Raw genomic sequence first — 27153 nt, 5'->3', positions numbered from 1 at the left:
CCCCGCAACCAAGCAGCGTGCCCTGTGCTCCCTCGGCCAGATCAATCCCCCGGCCCCCACCTTCTGGTCGTGACTCTCCTGCCAGGTACAGGAGACAAGGCCAGTGTGTTGCCTCAGTTCCCTTCTCTGTAAGAGTGGGAGGGTCACATCCTACCAAAGTACAATGGATGCACATCCCCAAAGCCCCCTGACTCACACAGCCCCAAGCACACCTGGAATCCCCTGCCTGGTGTTTTCCTGCCCCCAGACAGTGGGTGGCTGGGGCACCCTGCACGAAGCTTGCACTATGCCTGATCCTGCACAGGTTTTTCAGACAATGACTAATCCACCTATCCACCTGCTAGAGCCTATGAATCCCACACTGACCAGGACTCAAGGAGCCTGACCACTTGGGAAGGGCTCACAGAGCCTGTATCCTGACCTGCCAAGATGGTCTGGCAACACATGGTCCCCCCTCACAGTATCCAGTGGGGTATGAGCCACAGAGTGCAGGGCCCAAGACCCCACTCAGAGGGATAGGTGGGAGCGAGCTCGGGGTATATGGGTCTCCAGTAACCCGGCTTTTTAAAATCATTTACAGTTTATACTTCAGTGACTTTCCAAAAAGATTATAAACAATTGCTGTATGCAGTCAGACCAAGAAAACTAATCAAACACCATTAAGATGACATAAAAAAACATGAAAAATGCTCAGTTTCCTATAAACAAATCTGAATTGGAACCCTCTAGAAATTTCAGAATTGGAACTTCTGGAAAGAAATATTCATAGAGAAGACTCCATCCCCCAGAAGATGCAGCAAGATCATCCATGTTGCCTACACAAAGACTGCAAAGCAGAGACCCCAGCTTTAAAATCCTGACAAGGAACAGCAGCCACTGCTCCGGAACACAGGCCAAATTATGCTAGCATTTACTGAGCCTCTGCCCAGGGTTGGGCACATGCTAGGCAGGGTGCAGAAGGGAGAGATGAAGATCAGGGCCTCATCCTTCTAGCAGCAAAGATAGCGTGAACAACCGAACACAAAATGAGGCCACCATATCCAGTGCTTTCAAAGCGGAGCTTGGGGCCTGGAGGGGAAGGTCAGAGAAGAAGAGAACACTAGTTTGGGGAACTGAGGAAGACTTAAAAGAAGGACACCCTGTGCGTGCTACGGTCTGAATGTTTGTGTTCCCCCCAAATTCATGTTGAAACCCTAATGCCCAAAGGGATGGTAATGGGAGGCAGGCCTTTGGGAGGTGGTTAGGTCATAAGTCTCTAAGTCTCGAGCCTTCATCAATGGGATAAGTGCTCTTACAAGAGGGCTTTCTTGCCTCTTCCATCATATGAAGACAGAGTACGAAGTTGGCAATCTACAACCCAGAAGAGAGGCTTTGCCAGAATCCAACCATTCTGGCACCCTGATCTTGGATTTCCAACCTTCAGAACTGTGAGAAATAAATTTCTATTGTTTAAAAGCCACCCAGTCTTTGGTACTGTGCTAAAGCAGCCCCAAGAGATTAAAGGACCATGAAATTAACCTGGGCAGAACACTGTTTTGCAAGCTAGCTCCACTGCCCTCCAACGAATCAACAATTGTGCCTTCAAAAAGTATGAGAAAAGGGTCCCTTTTCTCAGCATCCCTACTCAAGTACAATTAGTAGCAGCCTCCATTTACTAGCCAGCCAACCGCCATGTGCCAGGCCCTGTGTGGCCTCACTGTTATATCATAGCCACCTGGTAAGCTCCTGTACAGGGGACAGACGCTCAGAGAGGTTACATCCAGGGCCACACTGTTCCCAAACGTCACAGACTGCATCTGAGCCCAGGTCTCAGGCTCCAAGCCATGCACTACTGCCCTGGGGCCTCTCCCTGGCAGACACAGGACAGACTCTGCTGGTGGCAGAAAGGGTGGTGAACTCCAGTGAGAAGAGGAAGAGGAGGCCAGGGAGCACCGGGCAGGGCAACAGATGCCAGCCTCTGGGACATTCTGTCCCACCAGCAGAAGGATCACTTAATCGGGTTGCTTAACAGTAATTATCCCCAATAAATAAAACAAATGGCTTTAATTTAAAACACATTAAGTTAACAGCTGACAGGGCCTGGCTCAGCTGCTTAGAACAGGCACCTGAAACCGAGGTGCAAACAAGTTGCCTCTAAGGGGCCCAGGCCCCTAGTAAACAGCCCTGTGGCCTGAGGGGTGGGTTGCCCCATGACCAGTCCTCAGCAACCCACAACTCACTCAGTGAGCGGCAGAGGCCAAAGGCAAGAGCCACGAATCGGCGGAGAGGGCGGTGGCTGGGGAAGGGCAACTCCCTCCCAGACCTTGTCAGGTGCCTTCAGCGCCTGAGTGCTCCCGCAGGTGCAGAAGCCTCCCTCTCCTCCCCTCTAGTCGTAGCGGGCTCCTCCTCTCCACAATGGTTCAGAAACAGACTGGGCAAATTCACATTCACAGCTGTTGTGGCCGGTGGGGTGGCAATCCGAGCCCACCGAGAGCTGAAGGCACGGAGGCTGCACGCAGTCAGGCCCCGGGCCAGTCCCGCGGCGCACCGCACCCTCCCCTCTAGGCCTGCGCCTCCGGATGCGGGACCCTCGCCCAACTTTCCAGTGGTGCCAGGATACCCGGGGCTGCAGACCGAAAGAAAAACTCTGTCTCTACATCGGTGACAGGGGCCGCTCCACCTTCACGCAGCTCCGAGACACAGCTCCCCTCCCCGCGTCACCCAGAGGGCCTGGCCTGGGTGTGATGGGGCCCCAGATGCGCCCTGGAAAGCTGCGAGGCCCGCGGGCAGTCCACAGGGCGGGCGCCAGGGAGGGAGGGGAGGCTCACGAGGTGAAAACACACCCGCCCCCTCCACACGCTTCCCTCGGGGCTGCCGGGAGGCGCTGAAGGCCTCTCCATTCAGCATCCAACCATCCCGGTCTTATCTACCTTTTTCAAAGGACCTCACCAAAGCAGATTTACACCCGGCGCAGGAAGGAAATGACAGCCCACAATCGCCACGCAGGGCCTTTCATTTCAGTCTTCCTTTCTAAAACACGCAGGGAGGGTAGGGGAACCTCGATTCTGGAAAAAGAACAAGAACAGTTCCACGTGAGCCCCAGGCTTCCGTGGCGGGAGAAGGCAGCGAGGGCGGGCAGGCGCCAGAAGAGCAAACGCGGTGCAGCGGCGCCCTCCAGTGGCCGCGTGCAGCACCGCCCATGCTTTGCAAAGGGAGGGGACCCTGCAAGGGAAGCAGAGGAGCAAGCCCTCCCGTCACTGGGTCCCAGGCAGGACGCGGTGACTGGCAGGGGATGCTGGCAGTCAATCCTGCAGCTCCTGCTCCTCCTAAACTGGGAGGCCGACTTGCCGATTATATTAGCCCTGGTGCCTGCTCCAGCTCACACCCGCAAGCAGATGGTACACCACACGCGGTTTCCCTCTGGGAATACAGCAGCCCCAATACTGAGTCCCTGGTCCGTCTCAGGCACAGGGTTGCTGGAAATCTAGCCCTGAGGAGCCGGCAGGGGTTCTGCCTCCCCTCCCCAGCAAGAAAGGTCCATGGGGACACAGGAAGGGATAGCGGGCTGAAATGGGTGAAGACAGGCCCCACAGCCTGCCCACTCTGCACTGGGGGGTCAGGGTAAGCTGGCTCTCAACACACCCTTCCAAAACCGACCAAGTCTGCTGAAAACACTGACACTCAAATAGAACAGGGAAGGGCCTGGGCTGATTCTAATCCCAGAGCCGTGTGGCACTGAATAAGTCTCTGTCCCCTCCAACCCAGGTCTGTCAGCTCACTGGGAGGACGCTGCACCCAGAGGTTCAGAGTGTCCTTCCTACCTGTGCTTGGTGATTCTGCAATGCTCTGTGAAGCCGAGTGAGATCAAAGCTGCATTTGCAGCAAGCACAGTCTTTGTTCAGATTGCAAGTATTTATTTGGTGCAGCTGGACAAGAGGATGATACAGCTTGTGAGGTGGGCTGCAGCCAGCTCTTCGCTGGCTCCCAGTTTGTGGTGCCTTCTACTCCCAAAGCATGTCACACAGCCCAGCCCCATGGCTTAGTTTGGGACCTCAAGTCACCTGATGTCTCAGCCTTGGGGGCTCCTTCAAACTGTTTGATGCTCAGATGAGACATTGGTGAAGGCATTTTTATAAACTCTAAAATACTGAACAAATGTTAGTATTATTCCCCTAATCAAGTCTTCATACTAGTAACACCACCTCACTGATTTTAGGCATAACATTACTATACATATCAGAAATTTCCAAACCTTTCCTTCAGAATACAAGAGATGTTGTGACATTTTTCAGGGTGGGAAGGAGAGAGTCAGGTTTTTCTTATAAAATGTATTTTGGTAAACATGTAAGAAAAACACCAAATACATTTATGCAGCTGTCCTTATCAGTACGTAATCACCTCATCACTGTCATCAGACAAATGCCAATCAAAACCACAATGAAATATTACCACACACCCACTAGGATGGCTCTAATCAAAAAGACAGACAAGAAGCACTGGTGAGGATGTGGAGAAACTGGAACCTTCACACATTGCTGGTGGGAATGTAAAATGAAGCAGCTAAAATTAAAGGGGTACAAAAATTAAACAGAGTTAACATGTGACCTAGACATTCCACTCCGAACTACATACCTAAGATATCTGAAAACATATCTCCACATAAAAAAGCATAAACAAATATTCCCAGCAGAATTATGCATAACAGCCCCAAAGTGGAAACAACTCAAATGTCCATCAGCTAATGCACAGGTAAGTAAAACGTGGTATATCCACACAATGTGATATTATTCAGCCATAAAAAGGGGTGAAGTATTGATACTTCTACAAAAATGAACATTAAAAATATTATGCTAAATGAAAGAAGCCAGACACAGAAGGCCACATATTGAATGAGTCCTTTTACATGAAAGATTCAGAATGGGCAAAAATATAGAGATACAAAGCAGATGAGTGGTTGCCAGGGCTGGGGGGTAAGAGGGAATGGGGATGACTGGTAATAGGTATGGGGTTTCTTTTGGGGTAATAAAAATGTTCTAGAATTAGTGGCCATGGTTGAATAGTCTTGTAAATATATCAAAAACTACTGAATTGCATATTTTAAAGGGGCAAATTGTTTATTTTTATTCAAGTATCACTGATACACAATCTTATATTGATTTCAAATACACAGTACCGTGGTTCAGCTGTTACCCATATTATTAAATCCTCAGCCCCTCTAGTTTAGTCACTATCTAGCAACATAGAAAGATGTTACAGAATCATTGGCTATATTCTCCATGCTGTACTATCATCCCCATGACCAACTTATATTACGATTGAAAACTTTTGTGCCCTTTTATTCCCCTCACCCTCTCCACCCACCCACACCAACCCCTCCCCTATGGTAACCACCAGTCACTTCTCAGTGTCTATGAGTCTACTGCTATTTTGTTCATTTTGTTTTGTTTTTTGATTCCACAAATAAGTGCAATCATATATTTGTCTTTGTCTGCCTGGCTTATTTCACTTTGCATAATAGGTCCACCCATGTTGTTGCAGGATTTTTTTATGATATATTAAAATAATATTCCGTTGTGTATATGTACCACATATTCTTTATCCAGTCACCTGTTGATGGACACTTTGGTTGCTTCCGTATCTTGGTTACCATAAATAATGTGGCAGTAAACATAGGGGTGCATATATCTTTTCAAATCGGAAATTTTGTTTTCTTCAGGTAAATTCCTAGAAGTGGAATTATTGAGTTGTATGGTATTTCTATTTTTAGTTTTTTGAGGAACCTCCATACTGCTTTCCATTGTGACTGTACCAATTTACATTCCCACCAACAGTGTAGGAGGGCTCCTAAAAGAGTAAAAATTTTTTTTTGTATCATTAATCTACAATTACATGAGGAACATTATGTTTACTAGACTCCCCCCATCACCAAGTCCCCCCCACAAGCCCCATTACAGTCACTGTCCATCAGCATAGTAAGATGCTGTAGAATCACTAATTGTCTTCTCCGTGTTGTACAGCCCTCCCCATGCCCCACCCCCACTATACATGCCAATCATAATGCCCCCTTTCTTTTTTCCACCCCCTTATCCCTCCCTTCCCACCCATCCTCCCCAATCCCTTTCCTTTGGTAACTGTTAGTCCATTCTTGGGTTCTGTGATTCTGCTGCTGTTCTGTTCCTTCAGTTTTTCTTTGTTCTTTTATTCCACATATGAGTGAAATCATTTGGTGCTTGTCTTTCTCCGCCTGGCTTATTTCACTGAGCATAATACCCTCTAGCTCCATCCATGTTGTTGCAAATGGTAGGATTTGTTTTCTTCTTATGGCTAAATAATATTCCATTGTGTATATGTACCACATCTTCTTTATCCATTCATCTACTGATGGACACTTAGGTTGCTTCCATTTCTTGGCTATTGTAAATAGTGCTCTGATAAACATAGGGGTGCATATGTCTTTTTCAAACTGGGCTGCTGCATTCTTAGGGTAAATTCCTAGAAGTGGAATTCCTGGGTCAAATGGTATTTCTACTTTGAGCCATTTGAGGAACCTCCATACTGCTTTCCACAATGGTTGAACTAATTTACATTCCCATCAGCAGTGTAGGAGGGTTCCCCTTTCTCCACAACCTCACCAACATTTGTTGTTGTTTGTCTTTTGGATGGTGGCGATCCTTACTGGTGTGAGGTGATATCTCATTGTGGTTTTAATTTGCATTTCTCTGATGACAAGTGATGTGGAGCATCTTTTCATGTGTCTGTTGGCCATCTGAAATTCTTCTTTGGAGAACTGTCTTTTCAGCTCCTCTGCCCATTTTTTAATTGGATTATTTGCTTTTTGTTTGTTAAGGTGTGTGAGCTCTTTATATATTTCGGATGTCAACCCCTAAAGGGGTAAATTTTAAAGTATGTGAATTATATCTCTATTTTTTAATTGCAAAAATTGTAATTATCTCTCTTTTAAAAAATCATATACAGGAAAACAAAAAATTGTGAACAATTACTGGTACCCAAAGCTTGAATGTCATCTGTGCATTGAGGCCCCCACTGCATTTACCAATCACCCATCTATCAGTGCATTTTATGTATATAGTGATCCCTGACCTGTTATGGGATTCGCCTTATAATTTCACACATATTTATAGAATGTTCCAGAGTTTGTTGTATATAATAAAATAATACTCTACAAAATTATTCCCTACAGATCCATAACTAAAGCTTTTCATAAGAAACATGCATTGGTATACAAACTACTACAGTTGTTTCACAAATATACTATAATTTCAAAGAGTTCCACTGTTAAATGTATTTGGGAAAATATCACTGTTCTCTAAATTCTATAACAAAATGTTAGCCTATCTTTTCAGAGAGTCTCTCATTTCAGGACACATTTCTCTGATCACCTCTTATCAGATCAGACTGTCATAACTTATCCAAAAGTTTTATTTAGATACAAGATGCCTGCTGCTGTGATAAGCTGGAGAAGCTGCATTTCAGTGTTACCTGTTGTCATTCGTTTCATCAATGAGACAGCCAGCATCCAGGTGGTCAACTCAGGCTTCATTCAAGCCCCAACTCTGAGCTGAGGTACTCATCTTTTCCAAGCCACTCAATCTTGTTCTTGTGATAGAACTGGAAATTCCCCAAGGTGCTTTACCATTTGTCTAGTCACTCCCAGTCCTCAACATCTGCTTGTGGAATCCGACAATCAGTTTTGATTGTGGAATGCACATGCCTTTCTCCTTACTTCTGACTTATCCTCTGGGGACTAAGCAACTGAGACTTGTGCTCTGAAGAGACTGTGGCTTGATGGAAAAGGGACACAGATCACTGAGAACTTTCCTAAGATTTCTTGAGATTAATTAATATAGCCATCGGTCAGTCAACTATAAATATTTATTGAAAGCCTAAAATATGCCAGGAACTGTGCTAAGAATATAATGGTGGTGGGGGAAGAGGGAGCACCTCCATCTCCCTTGTTTCATGTCATCTACACCAAGGGCCACCAACCCAGCACTCCTGGCCTCTTGCTCCTGCCCCATCTCTCCTGCCCTCCTTAAGTAGGAGGAAAAATTGATTCAGTGGGTGAGTCTGGGAGGCGTGTGCCTGGGACAGGGCCTGGCACAGGGTAACCTGCACAGTAACATCTGCTGAATGAATGAATGAATGAAGGAATGTGTGCTACAAACATGGTGATCAGCAAGATAACAAGGGATCAGGTGGGAGCTGCTTTACAAAAGCATTTAGGAAGGTCTGTGAACGGTTAGCATCACAGAGCTAACAAGGCGATTATACAGAGGACCACAAGAAAGCAATACCTCCAGGCCTCCACTGGGGGCTGGCCACTCTAGAAAGGAGGCACTGCCGTGGGCCCTCGGTGCTAAGGCAGGCCAGAGGCTCTGAGGCCCGCTCCTGCCTCAATTTCCCAGGAGTCAGCAGAGCAGAACCATGTTGTTAAGCTGGACCCACAACAACCGACACAGCGGCCGTGGGCTGAACATTTGGCCGCATTTAATCCTCACTGCTGTGTGTGCGGTAGGTGCTCAATACTCACTGCAGAGGAGGCCTCGCTGGCCTCAAGAGGCAAGGGAAGCACTCACAGCCACCCAGCTAGAAACTGGCTGGCCACCTGGGCTTTAAACTCAGCACTGCCTCACTCCCTCAGAACCACCTCATGCCCACTAGTTCCACTGCAGGGGAGATGTCTGTGCACATGATGCTAAGCAGCAGGGGTTCCTGATGGCAGAGGCTATGCCCGACCCGTCTGTGTCCCTTGAAGCTATGAATTCAGGGTCCCACACACAGGATGTGCCTGGTCATTCTCAGGGCTTCACAATGCAGGTGGGTGAGGCAGAGATGGCTGGTTGCCTACCCCAAAACCTGATCCCCTCTCCTTCCTTATGCACTGAACCTCGGTTTCTAACTAGGTACTCTACTTTGTTTCATCCTCCATCCTACTGCTACAACACAGATGTGATGGCTGAAGCACTAGCAGCCAGCCTGGGCTATGAGGACAAACGCCACTTGCTAGGGATAGTGAAACAGACTGCCGGAAGGGGCCCAGGACCTGATGACATCACCAAGCTCCTATGCCACTGGAATGCTGTCCACATCTGGACTTTGTTTAAATGAGAAATAAAGCTCCACCAAATCTGGCATTCCATCAAATCTGATACAGCAACAAGGCTTATGGAAGAGACAAGTCTTGATCTAAGTTTTAGAAGTGTAAGATTCCCCTTAAGAGACAGAATGAGACAACAGATGGCTCAAAAGCAGAGCAAGAAAAGCTCCATGACAAGGGAGAGCTTAGAGAGAAAAGCTAGACAAGGAAGCTGAAGCCAGCTGCTGTGGGTCTAGAATGTTGGAATGACCAAGGACAACAGTTAGCCAGGAGCCAGGAGGTTTCGTGTGGAATGGATATGATAAAGGCAGCATTTTAGGAAGCTGAATGTAGCAGCCTTTCCAGGCCAGCAAAGCCAGGATAGCCTGGATGAAAGAGAGCTGTTCAGTCAAATGTTTCCTGAATAGCCTGAATTCCTGTGTGCCATGCATAGTGCTCCCAAGGAAGGCTGCCTGAACTGGGCCTGCATATCAGGAGAGGACCAGGTGCCCCTGTATCCCTTACCATAGTGATCCCCACACCTGCCTCTGCTGCTCCATGCTCCACACAAAGTCAGATTTCCAGGCCCCACCCAGGAGATTCTGACCTATAGGCTGGGGGAGGGCCCAGGATTCTGTATTTTTAGTAAGCATCCCAGCTGATTCTGACACAGTCCATTTAGGCTAGAAGCAGCTCCTAACCTGGTACCTGGAATATAGCAGATATGGATGTTTAAGTAAGTGAACGTATAATATGCTTCTATACTCTTAGGAGACAACAAACCAGTAGATCTTGAAAGACTTTCAATAATAATCAAAATAAGATTTTTCTAGTTAAGTGAATGGTTTTTTAGCTAATATTTAATTAATCAAAATATACTCTAAGGTCACTCTTAATTTCTTATGATCTATTTCTGCAATACCACAGGGTATTTCTCTGCCACTTGAAAATGGACTTAGAAGAGAGGTGTGTGAGAGGTGTTCCATGCCTGCTCACTGCCTTCTGCTCTGCATCCTGCAGATGGGGAAGGCCAGGAGCCAACCCTGGTGGGGGAGGAGCCCCCAGGCTGTCTCCAGACAGCTGAGTGCACCCTGGCTGCCTTCCCCTTCCCACAGCATTCTAACACACTTCAAAGCAACTCTCCTTGGAAGTGAATTGTCCTCATTACCTTATCTTACACAAGCCAAGTGCTCCTTAAGGAAGAAACAGGGTACAAAGGGGAAAATGTTCATCTAGGACACAGGTCTAGCCAAGTCAGTAACTCCCCAGTTTGGGCACGTTTCCTCACCTATTGTGCTATATGTTCTTGAAGATCTCTTCCAGCTCTGATGTAACCAGAATGGAAATTTCTACAGTTTCTTTCTCATTAATACCAAAAAAAAAATTCTCAGTATATAATGCACTCCCATATGTAAGGCATGATGTTCAGTGCTGGGGATACAACATTTAAGTCCAGGTCCATGCCCTGAAGGAGTTTATAGTCTAGCAAAGTAGACAAAAGTTCATTCCATAATTATGTAATTACAACTGTGATAAATATTACTAGGAAAAGTACTTGGTGCATGAGAGTCGTAACGGGAAATGTTCATCATGGAAATCATAGCTACAATGAGAACTGAAAGCAGAGCTCCAGTTAAGGATGGAGGGAGGGAGGATGGAGCTCCAGTTAAGCTCCAGGCAGAGGGAATGGCACATGCAAAGCAGGGCCAGAAGCAGCATTCCTTTCAGAAATATTCCAAACCTGAGGAAGAATTAAATGACAAATAAAACGAGGCAAACCTTTTAAGAGCACACATTTTTAAAAAGGGTACCTTTAACTACAAACAGAAAACAGTTCTCAAAATACAAACTCAAAAGTAATAGGAGCAGTTTTACACTGGAACTGATAAAGCCTTATCTGACTACGCCACCTGGCTCGTTCCTCAAGCCCCAACAGGGGTGGTGGCAATTCCCTCAGGTCTTTGCTGGCTGCCTCCAGACCTTGGTGACCTATGGCTGTCAGAACTGGGCCTAGCAGAGGGAGGAAGCATGAAACACAGTCTCCAGGACAGGAACCTGGCCCTTAGGCCATTATTTCTGGTGCTATGTGCTGGGCATTATGCAGAGGGATGGGGTTACTACATCAGCGTCAGGGAGGTGCACAAGGGAGTATGGGGAAGACACGCCTACACCTTTCAAATGGGGGCTCCTTGGACAGCTCCAAGGAGGGGATGGTATTTGAAGATGGGCAAGGCTTGAAGATGGTGAGAGAAAGAATATCCTGACAGTGCAACGACATAGGCAAAGGCATGGAGGGATGCTGGAAAGCACTGGGTGTGCTAAAAGAAGCTGTGGCTGGAGCTTGAGATAACAGGACAGTAGAGAATTGGCAATGGTGTAAGGCAGAAAGTAAAGAGATGACAATGCTGGCAGAGTGGTGTTTGGAAAGCCAGTCAAATCTCAGCTCTGACCAGACTGGCCCTATGACCAAGGGCCCTTGGTTTTCTCCCTGGACTAGCACAGCGACCAAGGACCCTTGGTTTTCTCCCTGGACTAGCACAGCGTTTCTCAACTAGCACAGCATTTCTCAAGCATTAAAGTCCTAAGGTCCACCTGGGACAAGTTGCCAGGGCCCCCACCTCCAGAGATTCCAATTAGGTAAACTGGGAAAGGCCTCAAGCTGAAAAAAACCCCAGGTGAGACAGTGGGTCCCAAGGACCCCTCCAGCCACAGGCTCCAGGACCTGGCCTCCTGGCCTCCTACAGCCTGAAGTCTAGGCCCAGGTGCCCTTCCCTATGTGTGTTTCTGACGGAATTATTTGCTCCAGGTGGGGGAAAGACCTCTAATGCTATCAGCGAAAGCAAGAACAGAGAGCTGTGGAGGACTGGGCATGGACTGTCCCCAAGTCTAGGGACATTCCCAGGAAAGGTGGAAGCTAAAGAAAGAGTGGCCAAAGGCCCAGGAGGAAAGGAAGAATACTCTGGGTAGAGTACAGCTGTGTAAAGGCACATCTACACAGCTAAAATCGAAGATCCACTAGGGGAAGGATGAAAAGCAAGGCAACAAAGAGCCACCACAGACTCCTGAACCTCCAGAATCCTAGCAGCAGCTCCCCTTAGTCACTCACTGGGCACACACACGGAACACTACTCTTGCCTCGTCTCCTCACCAACATCCATCTCCATCCTTTAAGTTCACAGACTACTTCTCCCAAAAATTAGACCTTGGATCCTCTCTATACAACTATGAGGTCAAAAATGAGGCAAGCTATTTGACTGCGGCAATTCACACTAAGCCAGGAACCCAGTCTTTGACAAGCAGAGCCAGGAGGTGAAGGAAGAGGTGGGAGCTGCCACAGAGGCAGGCTGGTCCAGCCTGGGACAAAGTGGCTAGCTCTGCTGTGCTCTCCCAAGATCATATCTGTACCTCAGAACTGTCTCTTCCTCTCGTGGAGGAACCTGAGAGTTCTCTAAACGGGTTCATGACCTTTGAGGGAAGTGGAGAAGGGGACACAGAGAGGGAAGGAGATGGCTCACATGCCTGGGCTTGGGCTTGAGTAGTTGCAACTGAAATACCTTAAGAGCTGTAAGAAATACCACTTCAACTTCAACAATTCAAACTGCCTCATTAAAGCCTTATCCAGCACACTCTGCACAGTGTAACTATTTGTGCCTTCAAATGACCCGCTCCATTCTCAGAAGTCAAGAAAAAAGAGATGCAGACTCTGAACGCTTTGCTGAATCCTACAAAACTAGCAAAGAGGAGGTGTGCCAATTCTCAGTTCTCAAGAAGGGCCCCTTTTGCGGGGAGGCCTGGTCAAGGTGGTGAGTTAACCCCACGGCTCCACTCTTAGACCAGCTAAGTGCGTCTGGCTCTTGGACACGCCCCCAGACGATGCCTCCAGCGTTGGCAGTGGGCAGCGCAACGAAGACACCCACCTCCAGACTCCTGGAGCCTGGCCTGGCGCGCGCACTAACCGCGCGGGACGAGTGGGCCACTCGCCAGAAGCTCCCAGCTGTGGCCCCCACTCACCTTGCACTTGAAACCGGCGGCAGGCGGCAGCAGCTCCCGCAGCAAGACCTTGGCCACCTCGCGGCTGGCCTCCTCGCTCACGAAGTGCATGTTAAGCACCTCGTGCGCCTCGAACTTGGCGAGGCGTAGCAGAGAGCGGAGCGCGACGCGGGCCTTGGCCTGCAGCGCCGCATTGTGTTCCGCCTTGGTGAACATCATTAGCAGGTGGTAGTCCACCGGCCCAATCCCGCCGCCTTCCAGGCTCTTGGCCTTGACGCCCGGGGCCGGGGCCACAGAGCCCCGCGCCACCTCTGGCGCCGGCGGCGAGGGCGCGGCGGGGGCCCCGAGGCGGGCCTCCTTCAGCCTCTTGGTGGCGCTGGAGAAGGTCTCCCGGCCCGAGCCGAGGTAGTAGAAGGCACAGACAGCAAGCGCCGCGGCTAGCAGCAAAGCACAGTAGTGGGATCGCACAGCGCCTAGTCGCGCCATGGCCCGGGAACATGGGGGCCAGCCTCGAAGGAGACCCATGCGCCACCGGCCGGCGGACCCAGCAGCGCGGGATGGGCCGAGGAGACTAGTAACCCGGCAGCCACTTAGTCCCGGCGGCGGGCAGCGGCCATGGCGGGGGCGGAGCCTCGTCTCCCAGAGCCAATCCGAGGGCCCTGATGAGCGAAGAAGCGGACCCAGGGCTGCCCGGCAGCCGCTGGGTCCTAGATACAGAGGATTTAGATTAAGGCTGGTAACCAACGTTCGGTGGACTGAGTAGCCGGTGAGGACTCAAGATTAGGGAAGGCCCGAGCGCTGCACGGTCTATGAACACCGGCCTGCTTCAGTGCTCAATCCCCAGATGTTAGAAACCGAAGCTGGGCCTTGAAAGGAATTGAGCTGCCCCACTCAGGGCCTTCGGTCAGAAAAAGACTCAGCTGGACGCACAAAGAGGGAAAATTTTTATCTCTGTACCATTTTTATCCTAATTTCTTGGACGCTTTAAGCCCTCTCTCAGTCTTCGTTAACATCTGGGAGGCCAGCTGAGTCTAAGGAATTTAAACTAGCAAGTTCCTTCCCCATTCACGATAAAGTAGGAATGACACCTGGTGGGGAAATCGCCTGCCCACCTCACTTAGCACTTCTGTGGCCAACGAGAGGCAAGCTAAAGGATGTGTCCAGCAGGGGGACCCCGCTACCCCAAACAAGGATAGTTCAGAGCCCCAGGGGGGTAGGGTAACGCCAGAGATTGTGATACTAATTTTTTTTTTTAACAAACTTTTAGCACCTTAAAAGAGCCTTAATCTGTACCAAGGAGTTTTTCAAATTCCTAACTTTGGCACACTGAGGTAGCCTGCCCAAGATCACACATTGGCAGTTTTGACCCTAGATAGTTGGACACTACCAACTACATAAAAAGCTCATTAGCTTCCAATCTTCCAAGGACTGATGATATACCATAGTGTTTAAGTAAACGTGCACAAATGGTCTGCCACGCCATTATTTCTCAAAGTGTGATTCCCAGAATCACAATTCATCTCACTGTTCACTTGTTATTTTCAAATGGAGCAACATTTTTCTGAAAAACTCAGGACCTGTGAATCAGGTTTAGCAAGAAATTTAGTTCATACTGTCCACCTTGAAAAAAAACAATAAGCAGAATTAACTCATTTGAGTAACAGGTTCTTACTTGTTTATTTAATGCTCAAAATTCTATGAGGTAGAGATACTATTTGCACTTTATAATTGAGGAAATTGAGATATAGAGAAGTAAATTGCCCAAATCTAGTTGGCCAGTAAGTAATGGAGCCAGGAGGATCCGAAGCCAAGTCTAAGTGCTCCTAAAGCCCAAGCTTTTAGTCAAGATTAGCCCTGAAAGCAGCAACCTAAGCTCTGAGTTGTGTGTTTTACCACAACCTTGAGCAGATGACACTGTGGTTAAGAGTGCAAGCTCCCCAAGTGAAGAGAGTTGGACTTCAGGCTAATAGTCCAGCTCTACCACAAGTTGTTAAGACTTCAGTCAAGTTATTTAAAACGTCTGAGTTGCAGTTATACCCATAGGTAAAATGGGGCTAATCCAAGTACTTAATGCCTCACAGTTATGAGATAATAGATAGTTAACAGTGTAAACTATGCCAGAAACACCAAACTGTAAAAAAAAAGTCTATAAGTACCAACAAGTACCAAACAAGTATTCAACAAGTACCAAAATGTAATTTAGCAACCACAGCTTTCCAAGATTTACAAATCTCCATTAAGACTTTATTACACATTATACAGAATTCCCACAGCAGTGTTACAGATGTATTATTACATTCTAACTAGTTCGTTAATAATGGAGAAATAATTCTGTAATTGCACCTTTTAGTTCCTCTACCTACACCATCAATAAGGTGGGTTTTTTTCCTCTACCACTTATTCTAGAATTTAATCAAGAAATATTTTATTTTTCAGACCTTTCCAATATTACTACTCCTAGAACTTATGGGTAAGAAATGAATAATATGACAATTTAAATTTTACCTACAAAGTCGGTAGACACACAGAGGAAAATATTCAGAAGACTAGTCTTATCGCTAAGCAGTAGTTTCTTCATTCTCACTCAACTCTTTGGCTATGAAGAAAACTAATGTTGCAGCTTCCTGAAATATATTGCTGACTGGAAGCTAAAATAGCTGAAGGTAGCTAGTCATTTATTCAATAGACACCAAGTGACTATACTACATGCCAAACACTGTAGCATCTGGGGATACAGAACTGAAAAAAAAAAAACAAAAATCCCGGCCCTCATAGAGCTTACATTCCAGCAGCAGAAAACAAGAAAAAGTATGTAGTCTCAGGTGGTGATACGTGCTATTTTCTCAACTTAAAATAGGTATATCTGGGTGTGTAATAACATGGCTAACTAGACAAAGAACTTTGGTGAACATAATAATCCTTCAGTGCTAACTAACTTTGGTCAAGTTCTTTGATTTCTGACCAGAGCTTAGAGGTAATTGGTTTTTCCTGTTGAGTAACTTCTACATCTGTTATGTTGGATAGATTATCATGGGGACTGTTTTTGTACTACTACTATCCAATACTGTCAAGGATAGAAAATTTCCTCTACAGCAGATTAGTGTGTATATTGGTACACCTTTTCTGGAGGGCACTTTGGCAATACTAAAATCTTTTTAGCCTCTAAGAGAACTTCCAGTTCTTTCTCCCAGCTAAATGAATGCTTCTCCCTGAGAGCACGGTTCTCAAACTTCGTTTGGCATTGGAAGTACTTGGGGAGCTTGGTAGAAACAAAGGGTCAGGCCCTATTCTTCTTCAAAGAGCCTGGGTCTCAATGGTGATTCTTTCACAGACCAAATTTTGAAAAGCAAAGCCCTAGACCTTCACTTAGCCAACCATCCTTTGTGCTTCAGACTTTGCCTTATATATTAATGCTTCAACCAGTGTTCTCTAAACACAAACCCATCCAGTGTCTGGGTGAGGCACCATCCTCAAAAATTCCATAACCAGTTATAAGCACCAAGTCCCATTTTTCTCCGTTGCAAGGTTAAGATTCCAATAACAGGAAATATGTCTACTTTTTACTGTAATATCCCTTAACACAGTGCCCAACTCATTGAATAAGCCTCAAAAATAAACCCACCCATCATGAATCTGTATTTTCACTTCTAGGAACTCATTCTGAGGAAATAATTAAGAATATACTCAAATATTTAGCCATGTGGGTAAGTAAAGCTAGGTTTATGATAGCAAGAAATTGGAATGAAATGTTCAATAGTGGTCGAACTAAAATATTGATGCTGTCATCAAAGATGTTGTATTCAAGACACACTGTAAGCAGAAAATTTTTTAAATGAAGAACCTATAGATTTAGGGACTCAAAAGTAGCCAACTGCAATGAATGGAACATATATGAAGCCTGATTTGAAGAATCTATTTTTAAAAAACACATTTGATACAATTGGGAAAATCTGAATACTGACTACATAGTTTTATATTTTAATGAAGTGATATTATGATTGGGTTTTTTTAAGAGTCCTTCTTTTAAAGATACATACTGAATGATGTTATTAAAATGCCTGGAAGTATACATCAAATATTATCCATGAGCTAATAGCTACTGAAGTTATTCTACTTCTGTGTTTGAAATTTTCCATAATAAAAATATTTTTAAGACTTCTCCCAGAAATGATGTAGAACATGTAAGGACTTAGAGGTATGTTCCCATTAAGTGAAAGCAGCAGATAACACTATGATCCCATTGTATATAAACACACACACCCAAAGTTCTAGAAGAGTATATACTGAGGAAGTAAGCATCCCTCTCAGTACCACCCAAGAGAATTTCCTGTGATGATGGACATGTTCTATAATCAGTCCTGTTCAAAATAATCACTAGGTATATGTCTAGTGAGCTCTTAAAGAATGGGAGTGTGACAGATGAACCTAACTCTTCATTTTTTCTTACTTTAAATTTCAATAGCATGTGGCTAGTGGATACCATACTGACAGCAGATGACAGAATTATGGATTATTTTTTACTTACTATTATTTAAAGATTTTTTATAAAGAAAAAGCATTGTTTGCCATGAAGAAAAAGTAGACTATTTTCATTTAAAACATTTACTATCTGTGGTCCTCTTTTTAACAAAACTATTCTGAAAGTGAAATGAAGTGGAATAAAGCAGGTTACATTAAAAAGTTTGTGTGTCTGCTTTCAATTAACTTTTAAAGGAAAAGAAAAAGCAAGTGATGTACTTCTTAGGCAGACCTATTCTTTCAACTCTCCACTCCTTCAATCTCAATTAATATAAAAACATGTTTTTTTGTTTTGTTAACTAAAAGGATCAGGTGTGTGTTGCCTAGATTAGGATCTGTAACAGATGTCTATCATAACAGAAAATAACTAGAGCTAGGGCCAAAAAAAGCCTTTCTGGTTTTTAGCTGATGAATTGGGAGACATACAGCTCTGTGATTAGGCAAAAGAAAATATTTAAAAGATCAAAGTGGATTTCTCGATTGAAGCAACCAGCCATTAGGACCAGTCTAGATTGTTTTGGGGAAGTTGGAAAGGCATATATGACCTTAAACATGACGATTGTTAACAGGTATGACTGCAGCTGTAGTTCATTTAATAAAGTGGAAGTCTGAGCATAAAAGAGCTATCTCAGAGATGATTTTTATTGACTTATCATAATTTTTCGAATACAAAGTATTTAATCAAGTGTAATATTTACAATTCTTACATAATATACATTTTAGAATAACTATAATGTATTTTGTTCCATTTACAATGACAAACTACAGTAAACTACATTCATGAGTTAGATACAGGTCTTCTACTTACTAATATAAAGTAAATGGAGTGTGGGTTATACATTCTTTAAAATATATTTTCACAGGTAGCAAGAAATATTACATGTAATAAGTTTATGACTGGAATGATCCAGAAATACCACAAAGCACAGGTAAACACGTGAAGGAGTTCATCATTTCCAAAAGTTAACCTTTAGCCTTTGTGTGAAATAAATGGTGCCAACAATCTTTATAATGTAGCAAGCCTTCCCTGTTTAAAATGAAAACCGAAGGTGCAGTGGAATGTTGAGGAAAATTAAGATAATCAAGAACATAAGACAGTAAAAAGATCACTGCAGAGAAAAGGTTATTTAATCAAACCTTGCTTACCTCCCCTCATTATTTTAAGTGGATAAATCTATGTAAACAGAAAAGTATGTCCACAAAACCATATTTAGATGCTGATATTTAGCAAAACTGAATCCAAGCTCCTTTTAATTATCTTTCATTTGGAAGCTTCAAGAAACTGATACATATATGGTAAATTAAATTACCTTTACACTGTTTTTGCTTTCTTTAATGTTATCACAAAAGTGTACAATTTTCTACAATTTAATGCCTTCAGATCCTAATCTATTCCTTCAACATAATTATACCCAGTTTCTCCAGAATATTTGGAGTCTTTTGTTACCAAAACAAGGAAAGCTGGCAGTCATCAGATTTTGCTGTTTTACAATGATTTAAAATCATTTCATGATACAAGTAAAATGCCTCTGACTAGTAGTCAGACAAGGAAGGGGTCTGGTGTCAGCTCTGCCACCAACCAGCAAACCAGTGACCCTCTGTAAAACAAGAGGAGCAGCCCAGGAGCACAGAAGAGACAATGTTGGTGCTCTCAGATTAATATCCCTCAAGTTCTACCATGAGAATCAGGTGGAATAAAGTAATGTCAAAGCACCCTGTGAGCCCAGAACAGCATCCAAAGGAATGTTGTTAGAGTTTCCCCTTGTTTTGTCCCCTCACTGTATTTGTGAGGAGCTCTGAATCCCAAAAGGGTAAACTACTAATCAGTGCTCTTTCCATTATACTATGCAGGTCTGAAGCCATTCTGAACATACAGTTTTATAAAAATAAATCATTTTTCCAGCTCCTGTCCATGGTGAAAAGTGCTGTCAGACAGAAAAGTTATTTGACAATATGAGTGATATGGGAATGTCTTATTATTCAAAATGGGCAGTAAATTGAGTCTTAAATATAATTTGGTTTACTGTAACCACACTTTACATGTATAAATTTATATTTTTAAAATACTGCTTACCACATCACAAACTTAAGTTGTCCAGACTGTGATTTTTTTTTTAAAAGCACTCATGAAGAATCAAAGTACATACTCCAAATTAAATCTGTATATTTTGGAAAGAAAAAATTTATTAAAATCTACAGTGAAGACCATTATAAATTAGGAAAAACACTGAAATGTAGTAAATCCATGGAAATTTCTTAATTTCTAAGGGCTGTACCAAAGGTAATTTTTAAAAACCTTAAAAGAATTGTATACATATAAGTGTTATAATAAAACACTGCAAATAACTACTCAATTACCTTTAGTTCTAATGTGAAATTGCACTTAATGAACTCATAGTTAGAACTGCTATTCTTACTTTGATAATTAATCTAACTTTTAAGTTAATGAACTAATGCTAATGAGCTAACAGAATAATGACAATAAACCAGAAACTAGTATCAGCAGACCAGTTAGGGAAAGAAAACAAAGGACAATCACACTGACTTAGGAAGCCCAAGAAGATGATTAACATTGTTTACACTATAATTTCTCATAATACATTGAATAATTCATAGCATAATATAACTCAGATTTATTACATACTATATAAAAGCTATTAGTTGACACAGCTAAATTCACCTTGGTAATAGCCAACCTACTTTGTAACTACTTGTAACTATTAATTTACTTTAAGGCCTTGCTATGTACTGCATCACTCTGCCAAATTTAATCCAAATTGGGTCCCAGTATATTTAAGAAATCAAGCTACAGAAATACCAAGCTCCCTCTACTGTTAAAGATTTCTTTATGATAGTTCTGCTGTTAAATATCTAAGATATTCAGAACCATGATAATTTTTAATGCACTTCAAATACATCTCTAACCATTAAATTTAAGTGGACAATTACTGCCACATTAACAACTCATGACTCAAGCTACAGAAGGTAAGAGTATCATAAAGAACTGGCTGCACAACCAGAGATCCCAGAGGTCATCTGAAACACCAGCAGCTGGATACTGCCTAGGATTCCTCAGATGAAGGTTAGAAGCTCTAGAAGTGAAGTCCTAGAAAACAGGAATGGGCACTAAAAGGAAAAGTGAGGCTCTCTTTCCTTATTCTGTTTTTAATGTATTTTCTTATCCTTGAACTTTCAGACATTTTCAAAGTACACTCTGTTAAAATGTTACATATCAGACTGCAAAGCCGGATGCTCTGTGACTCTGAGGTGAAATAGAAAAGATTTAATGCTCCTATTAATTTTTGTAATTTAAATACGAGGCTTTGAAAGTTAATTTCCTTAGAAATAATTCATAAAAATATTTTTATCCTTATCTAATATACAGTGATTACTAAGTAAGAATTATATGCACACAATTTGTCCAAATTTGGGACCATTGCTGTGATGTGCATTTCAGTATAATTCCTGTTTAGATAGATTCTGACTTGACATTCAGTCAATTATAAAATTCTCCTTGGGAGGGGAGTGGAGGAAGGGGGATATCAGAAAATTTATTATCTACCCAAATTTCTCTACTTATTTGATAACCCAAGTTTAGAAACCTTTTTTATTTATAAACTTAGTATCAATACTATTTATATATAACTTGTAAAAGAGCAAACATAATTATTGACAATATTAGAAGGAAACCATAAAACGAATTACTTATTTTATACTACTGACATGTCAAAGATAGAATCAGATGAACTTGTAGCATATGCATGGTAAATTTGTATATTCATATTTTAGAATTTAAAGGTCCTGTGTTTCATGTGATCAAATACTAAAGCTATACAGATGCTATAATTTAAAAGAATGTACATTGTGTACAAGTACACAGGACAGGTGCTGGAAAAATTAAAAAGCAATTTATTGGTCTATATCTTAGTGTAAGAAAAATGAGGGTTTTTCTTTTACAGAGATTTTTCTTTCATTAGGCGCAATAGTGAAAATGTATCTTGAAAATAACAAATTTCAAATATAAAATGTTCTACATTTTTTTATAACAACTTTTCCTTTGAAAGTTATAATCTGATGAAAGCTTAATTTTGCAACATTCAAGTAACCTTTGAAACACAGTTTTATTACATCATTAAGTTTGTCAAGGTCTTAAGTAATCAACCTAACCACAAAGAACTACAACTTCTGTAACTGAGATTCTTTTGGTAATTGAAAAAAAAATTGTTAAGGGCTTCTCTTGCCTCATAAAATGGTTATGTCTACCTGTACAGCCACATATGTATGTTAAAGTACTGGCCAATAACCAGACATCTAAAGAATACAACTGCATTTAGAGAAAATGGGGGAAACACACTCTATAGTTCTAATAATTAAATTGCATACTGTGTGTAAGATAGCTACGCTACCAAAAACAAAAAAAACTATTTCTGAAACACCAAAAATCATGAAGGAAGCTAAAGACATATTCTCCAGGCAGGCAGGACAGTCAGCTCCCACTTGATGTGAACATGCTTGACTGAATAATCCTGAATGATTCATAGAAAAATCAGTGATACCACCCACTGGCAAAAAAAGGAGATTTTGTCTAGGCTCTTAGCATCTTGAAACCTGTCTATTTTACTTATAAAAATAGTTCTTTAAAACAGGCTTTTGTTTTTTGTTTTTTGTTTTTTTTTTTAATAAAAGAGGTCCTAAAATAAGTTCCTCTCCCAACTAGTAGAGATCTATGTTTGAATTTATATAAAAACACCAATAAATGGGTACTTTTTCCCCCAAACCACTCAATAACTACTAAATTTAAGTAGGATTAAAGCAGTAAAAATTTGTGAGTCTTCAGATGTACACATTGGGGTTGGGAGAGCCGACAAATTTAGTATTTTCCCCTTCTTAAAAAAATTCAATATTTCTGTGAATCTTGCTGGAAACGATTTAGTTTCTCTGGATTATTGGATGCCATTTGGGAAAAATCACGAAAAATGTCCTGGTAAGTTTCATCACCTGCACGAAGTAAAATAAGGACACTTTTAAAATTTAGACAATGAAAGTATTAATAAACACTATTCATTTTTATGACTAGTAACTATTTTATAATTCACATGTTAAAATTTTGTTCAAGTGAACATTTTTGTAAGAAAAAAGGCTAACTATAAATGCTGGAAAAGTGTACAGTGAAAGAAAAAAAAAACTATACCTGAAAAAAGTACCTCAGATGCAGCCACAGAGGGAAGTTCAGTTAGAAAAGAGCAAAGATTCAAGTGCTTAAAAGCAATGTAAAGAAACACATTTATTAGCACATGAGAAATAAAAGTTATTCTAAATGAGGTAAACAAGGCATTCTTTAAATAAGTATTTCCCTTGATCAAGGCCAAAAGAAAAGACCAAAAACAAATATTAATGTTTCTGATGGATGCAAGTTATTAACAAAACTGATTATCAGTTGAGAAAAAAGCCTATTTTAATATTATTTTTTAATTAAAAGGCATTTTAATTTAAATAGAATAGGAAAAATTATTTACGCAAACTTTAATGCTTAACTAAAACTAATGTCCTAACCTACTGCCTACTAAACTTAATAAAGCCTGGAAAATGATTATAAAATCATAGTTTCACATTTAGTCAAACATTTGCTGTTCACTGTACAACATGAGTAAGAATGCTATGAGAAAAGGGGAATATTAAAGACACCTGTTAAATTGAAGCAATACACATACATATATATGTACAAATATGCTTGTAGAGAAGTATATTATAGATATTGATACTTGAGCAGACTGAATACTATTTTCTTGCCATGGGAAAGTAATTATATACACACACAGATTAATTCTTCAAAGGATTTATATAAGGTAAATCTTATTTTTAAGATGAACCATTCATGAATGCTTCCTGTTAAACATTGGCTTAATACAGATGCCTGGCATAGTTCTGTTTTTAAGAGTCAGACAAATAAGGTTTTAGATGATGATTGTTGCAACATGGTTTTATAATTATTCCCCCTATGATACCTTGCATCCATCTTCTTATAAACTCATTGCTACAGTTGTTAATAGTGCAGTAAGTTTTATCAGCTTTTAAAATGCAAGATTTTTGAGGCAACAGATGTCACACCAAAAGCTAGAGAATTAGAATAAAGTTGGGGAAGGGGGATAAAGGTCTAGTAAAAAGGTCTAATAGCATAACCCAAGATTTTCAATAAAAAATTTTAATACTTTTAATATTAGTCTATGTAAAAAGCAAGTTATTAAACTCTCTATATAGTTTTCATTTAGCCCTGGAAATCTTCTCATGACCTGAATCAATCTACTTTAAAAAGGAAAAATACAGTAAGAAGAAAATCTTAATAGGTTGGATAAGAGTAACATCCAACTCATATTACTGTTACTAAAACAATAAAAATAAAGGCAGATATGCTGGAACAACTGATAAGACAATCCAATTATACCCATGATTTTCTAAAAGTTTACTCCCACATTAAAAGATAAACTACAATCTATTCCCATTTTTAGCCATTTCTAAAAGATATAAACTGAGAAGAGACCAACATTAAATATCAATTAACAAACCATACAAAATATTTTAAAATTGTTCTTATTCTTAGATGTTGAATTAAAATATTTTAAATATTTATTGTAAACATTTATAAATATTTTTAAAATACTATTTAAACTGGAGTCTGGAATTTTACTTTCCAAGTAAGTATAAAGTGCAGATTATAATACAAAAATACCACACCAATTTTACCATTCAACACCAGAAATAACTTAAAAGGCACACATTATACATTCAAGAAGGAATAGGAAGAAGGATTTAGCAGATGCTAATGCCAAATAGTTTACAGATAGCACCAGATGAGCGTTAAGTATTACAACAGTACAATGGCAATATATGGCTTTTACTATTAGCAATGCATATTTTGTATAACAAGCTGTGAGTTATTTTTTCTTTTTTGTGGTTTTCCAGTTTTTGTTTTTAAATCATTTAGTACCTATTATACAAGTACGTTTTAGTACAACCATTGTACCATGCAAAACAAATTATGTTTTATTCACTGAATTAAATGTTTCCTTGAAGGAAAGTGTTGGTACCACATTAATCATTGGTTTCACTTACTGAATACATTAAAAAGATTAATACAAAAGGAAGTTTTACATTTACATACACACAAAACTTTGTTAACATTCAGTTTCTAACAAAACATTAATGGATTATTAATGAATACCTTTCTTAGGCCTCAAAATGTATTGTCGAAAAGCAAACATTACAACAATAGTGACTAAGATATTTAATACGGTTAACACAAATTGAACTTCAATGTGATTCTTTAAAATTTAAATATAATTTTAATCATTTAGAATTTTTCCCAAGGCAAATGTAACTTGTTTACACTAGAATACATAAACAATAACAAAGAATATGTTGCCCTGGCAAGTTCATAAAACTACATTTAACAGTTTGTTATAAATGGTAAACAACAAACCACCCTAGACTTGTAATACTAAGCTTTATCCTTTAAATTACTTAATCACATTCTATTTCTCTTCAGAAAGGTAATTTTTCTAATGTGCCTGGACAGTTGGGAGTTTTTAAAATGTGAAGCACTGTATTTTCACTGATAGCTTAAAATAGTTTTTGATTTTTGGTATTCAGGATACTCATTGTAACAACAGTTATGATGATCCAATATTTTGTTGATTTTGCTGCAAAGAGATGGTAGCATGTGAGACCCAACCTCCAGGTGCTCAAGTATTCGATCCTGCCCCTTCTGAGTTGATTACAGCTATCTTTTTATAACTGACTAGATCAGTGATCAATTTTACTAGCAACATACATAACCAGTAGTGGTTCACTAAAGCAGTGATTTTTCAACTGACTGAGAAATTCTTGCTAACAATCAAGAGTAGTTAGAGTCAGAGACTCTGAGACCCACCAAATTGGTTTCTAACAACTGAGAGCAGGGCATAATACTTCACTCACCCATCCAGATCTCCTAAGAATTGATAATAGAAGGGTATTTCTTCCCTTCAGGAAATGTGTGCTCTTATATCACATTGCAAAAAAACAGGGAGTCTCAGGTTCCTTAAGGTTATAGATAAAAGTTCAGAAGTGGGAATTCCTAGAAATAGGCCCATGATTCCCAAAGATTATATCTGAGTCTTTTAAATGTAGGGATCTTCCTTATCCAAAGATTGAAAATACCTGCATTTAACAATTACACAGAATTCTGAGGTTTTCTTTCTATTGCTAGGCAACAAAAAGAGGATCTAGATAAGACAATCAAAATCTATGAGAGAAAAGTTTATGCTGATAAGCAGAGGAGAAAGAAAGACCTACTGCCTGAATAAATGTGTCTGTTCTCCAATAACTCACAAAGGAAAAGTTAGCCAGAGAGCAACTGCTGTGCCATTTCACCATGTCACCTGTATTAAGATTGTTCTGCCTTAAACATGAGACCCTCTAAATGAGTTAACAATCTAATTATTATCAAGATGATCCCCAAACAGATCAAAATCTCACTTTATTCTGCTGATACCCCATTTTCAGATTTCTATTTTTAACCTCTGAACCAAAATTTGAGAATAGAAGAAAAGTTTGTTTTTTATAATGAGGACTTTTTTTCAAATTTTCATCAAATAAATTAGAAAAATCCATTTTTCTACTGATAAAGGTATATACTCATAAACTTATATATAAGATGACAATGAAAGAGACTTTGAATGCTCTTAAATGGTGGCAACAGAAGCCCATGCAATTTGGGTAGAACAATAAATTGCAAAAACATAGAGACCCTGTCCTTTCAAGCTTCCCAACTCCAGAGAAAAGTTGACCACTGACCTTCTGACTAATCAGTTGGATATAACTGCATTAGCAACAGCTTAAAGAAAGAGCAGCTGACCAAAATTTAAGTTTAAAATTTCAGGAAAAAAAATTGTTTAGCTTAAAATCTTAAAGTTCACTCTTATTTCACAAATATCAGGTCATATTCTTTGAATAATTTTTAAAGTGCTTAAACACAAGGCCTCAAAAATGGCCTAGTAATACTATCACTTAGGTATATCTGTTACAAAATTATAATTTATTTAAAATCTAACATTCAAGTTTAAAACAAATGGATGAAATTCAGAATTAATGCTGAGACGTCACCCTTAATCAGCACTCTTACATCTTGGTCTACCATGAGTCAGTAGTATTATTGTTTGATCCATAGGATTAAAGTGGAACACCCTAGATTAGAAGTATCTAGCTGAAGTGCCTCTATTCTCAAAGTTCTCATTTGTTCTCTTTTAGACCAAAAGTAAGCAGTAAATGCAGTCCTCTGAGAAAAGAATGGCCCATATTTATATTAATTATATATTAATCTGGTTAAAATAGAAGTAAATGGCTGAAGCTAGGATAAAGTACAGAAATTTCAACATATATTTAAACAGATGAATAGATGATATTGTCAAGTCACTTTAAAAATATATAGGGATATTCCACTGGAAAAAATCAAATATGCTCATTGAAAACTGAATATTCTCAATTATTTTAGTCATGAATTCCTGAAACTTTTTACTAATATGTATATGAAT

General features: G+C 41.0%; 2 protein-coding genes across 5 annotated transcripts in view; both read right to left on the bottom strand.

Moving 5' to 3' along the window:
* XXYLT1 (xyloside xylosyltransferase 1) overlaps positions 1 to 13713 on the bottom strand; it is a 159918-nt gene extending 146205 nt beyond the window's left edge. Inside the window, exon 1 of one of the 2 annotated variants that reach the window (XM_073231870.1) lies at positions 13088 to 13713. In XM_073231870.1, coding sequence (XP_073087971.1) covers positions 13088 to 13591 — 504 coding nt within the window. In that variant the 5' untranslated portion in view covers positions 13592 to 13713. The remainder of the gene's footprint in view (positions 1 to 13087) is intronic. The other variant, XM_017663913.3, reaches the window with a different exon arrangement.
* Positions 13714 to 18208: 4495 nt separating this feature from the next.
* The window catches only part of ACAP2 (ArfGAP with coiled-coil, ankyrin repeat and PH domains 2), a 157989-nt gene continuing 149044 nt past the window's right edge, over positions 18209 to 27153 (bottom strand). For all 3 annotated transcript variants that reach the window (XM_037024133.2, XM_073231868.1, XM_073231869.1), the window contains one exon: positions 18209 to 22582. In XM_037024133.2, the coding sequence (XP_036880028.2) occupies positions 22482 to 22582 (101 nt within the window). In that variant the 3' untranslated portion in view covers positions 18209 to 22481. The remainder of the gene's footprint in view (positions 22583 to 27153) is intronic.

Source organism: Manis javanica, chromosome 3 (genome assembly GCF_040802235.1).
Source record: "Manis javanica isolate MJ-LG chromosome 3, MJ_LKY, whole genome shotgun sequence".
In the NCBI taxonomy this organism is placed as follows: domain Eukaryota; kingdom Metazoa; phylum Chordata; class Mammalia; order Pholidota; family Manidae; genus Manis; species Manis javanica.
Note: the sequence above shows the minus strand (reverse complement) of the source record. Positions and strands in the feature narration are given on the sequence as shown.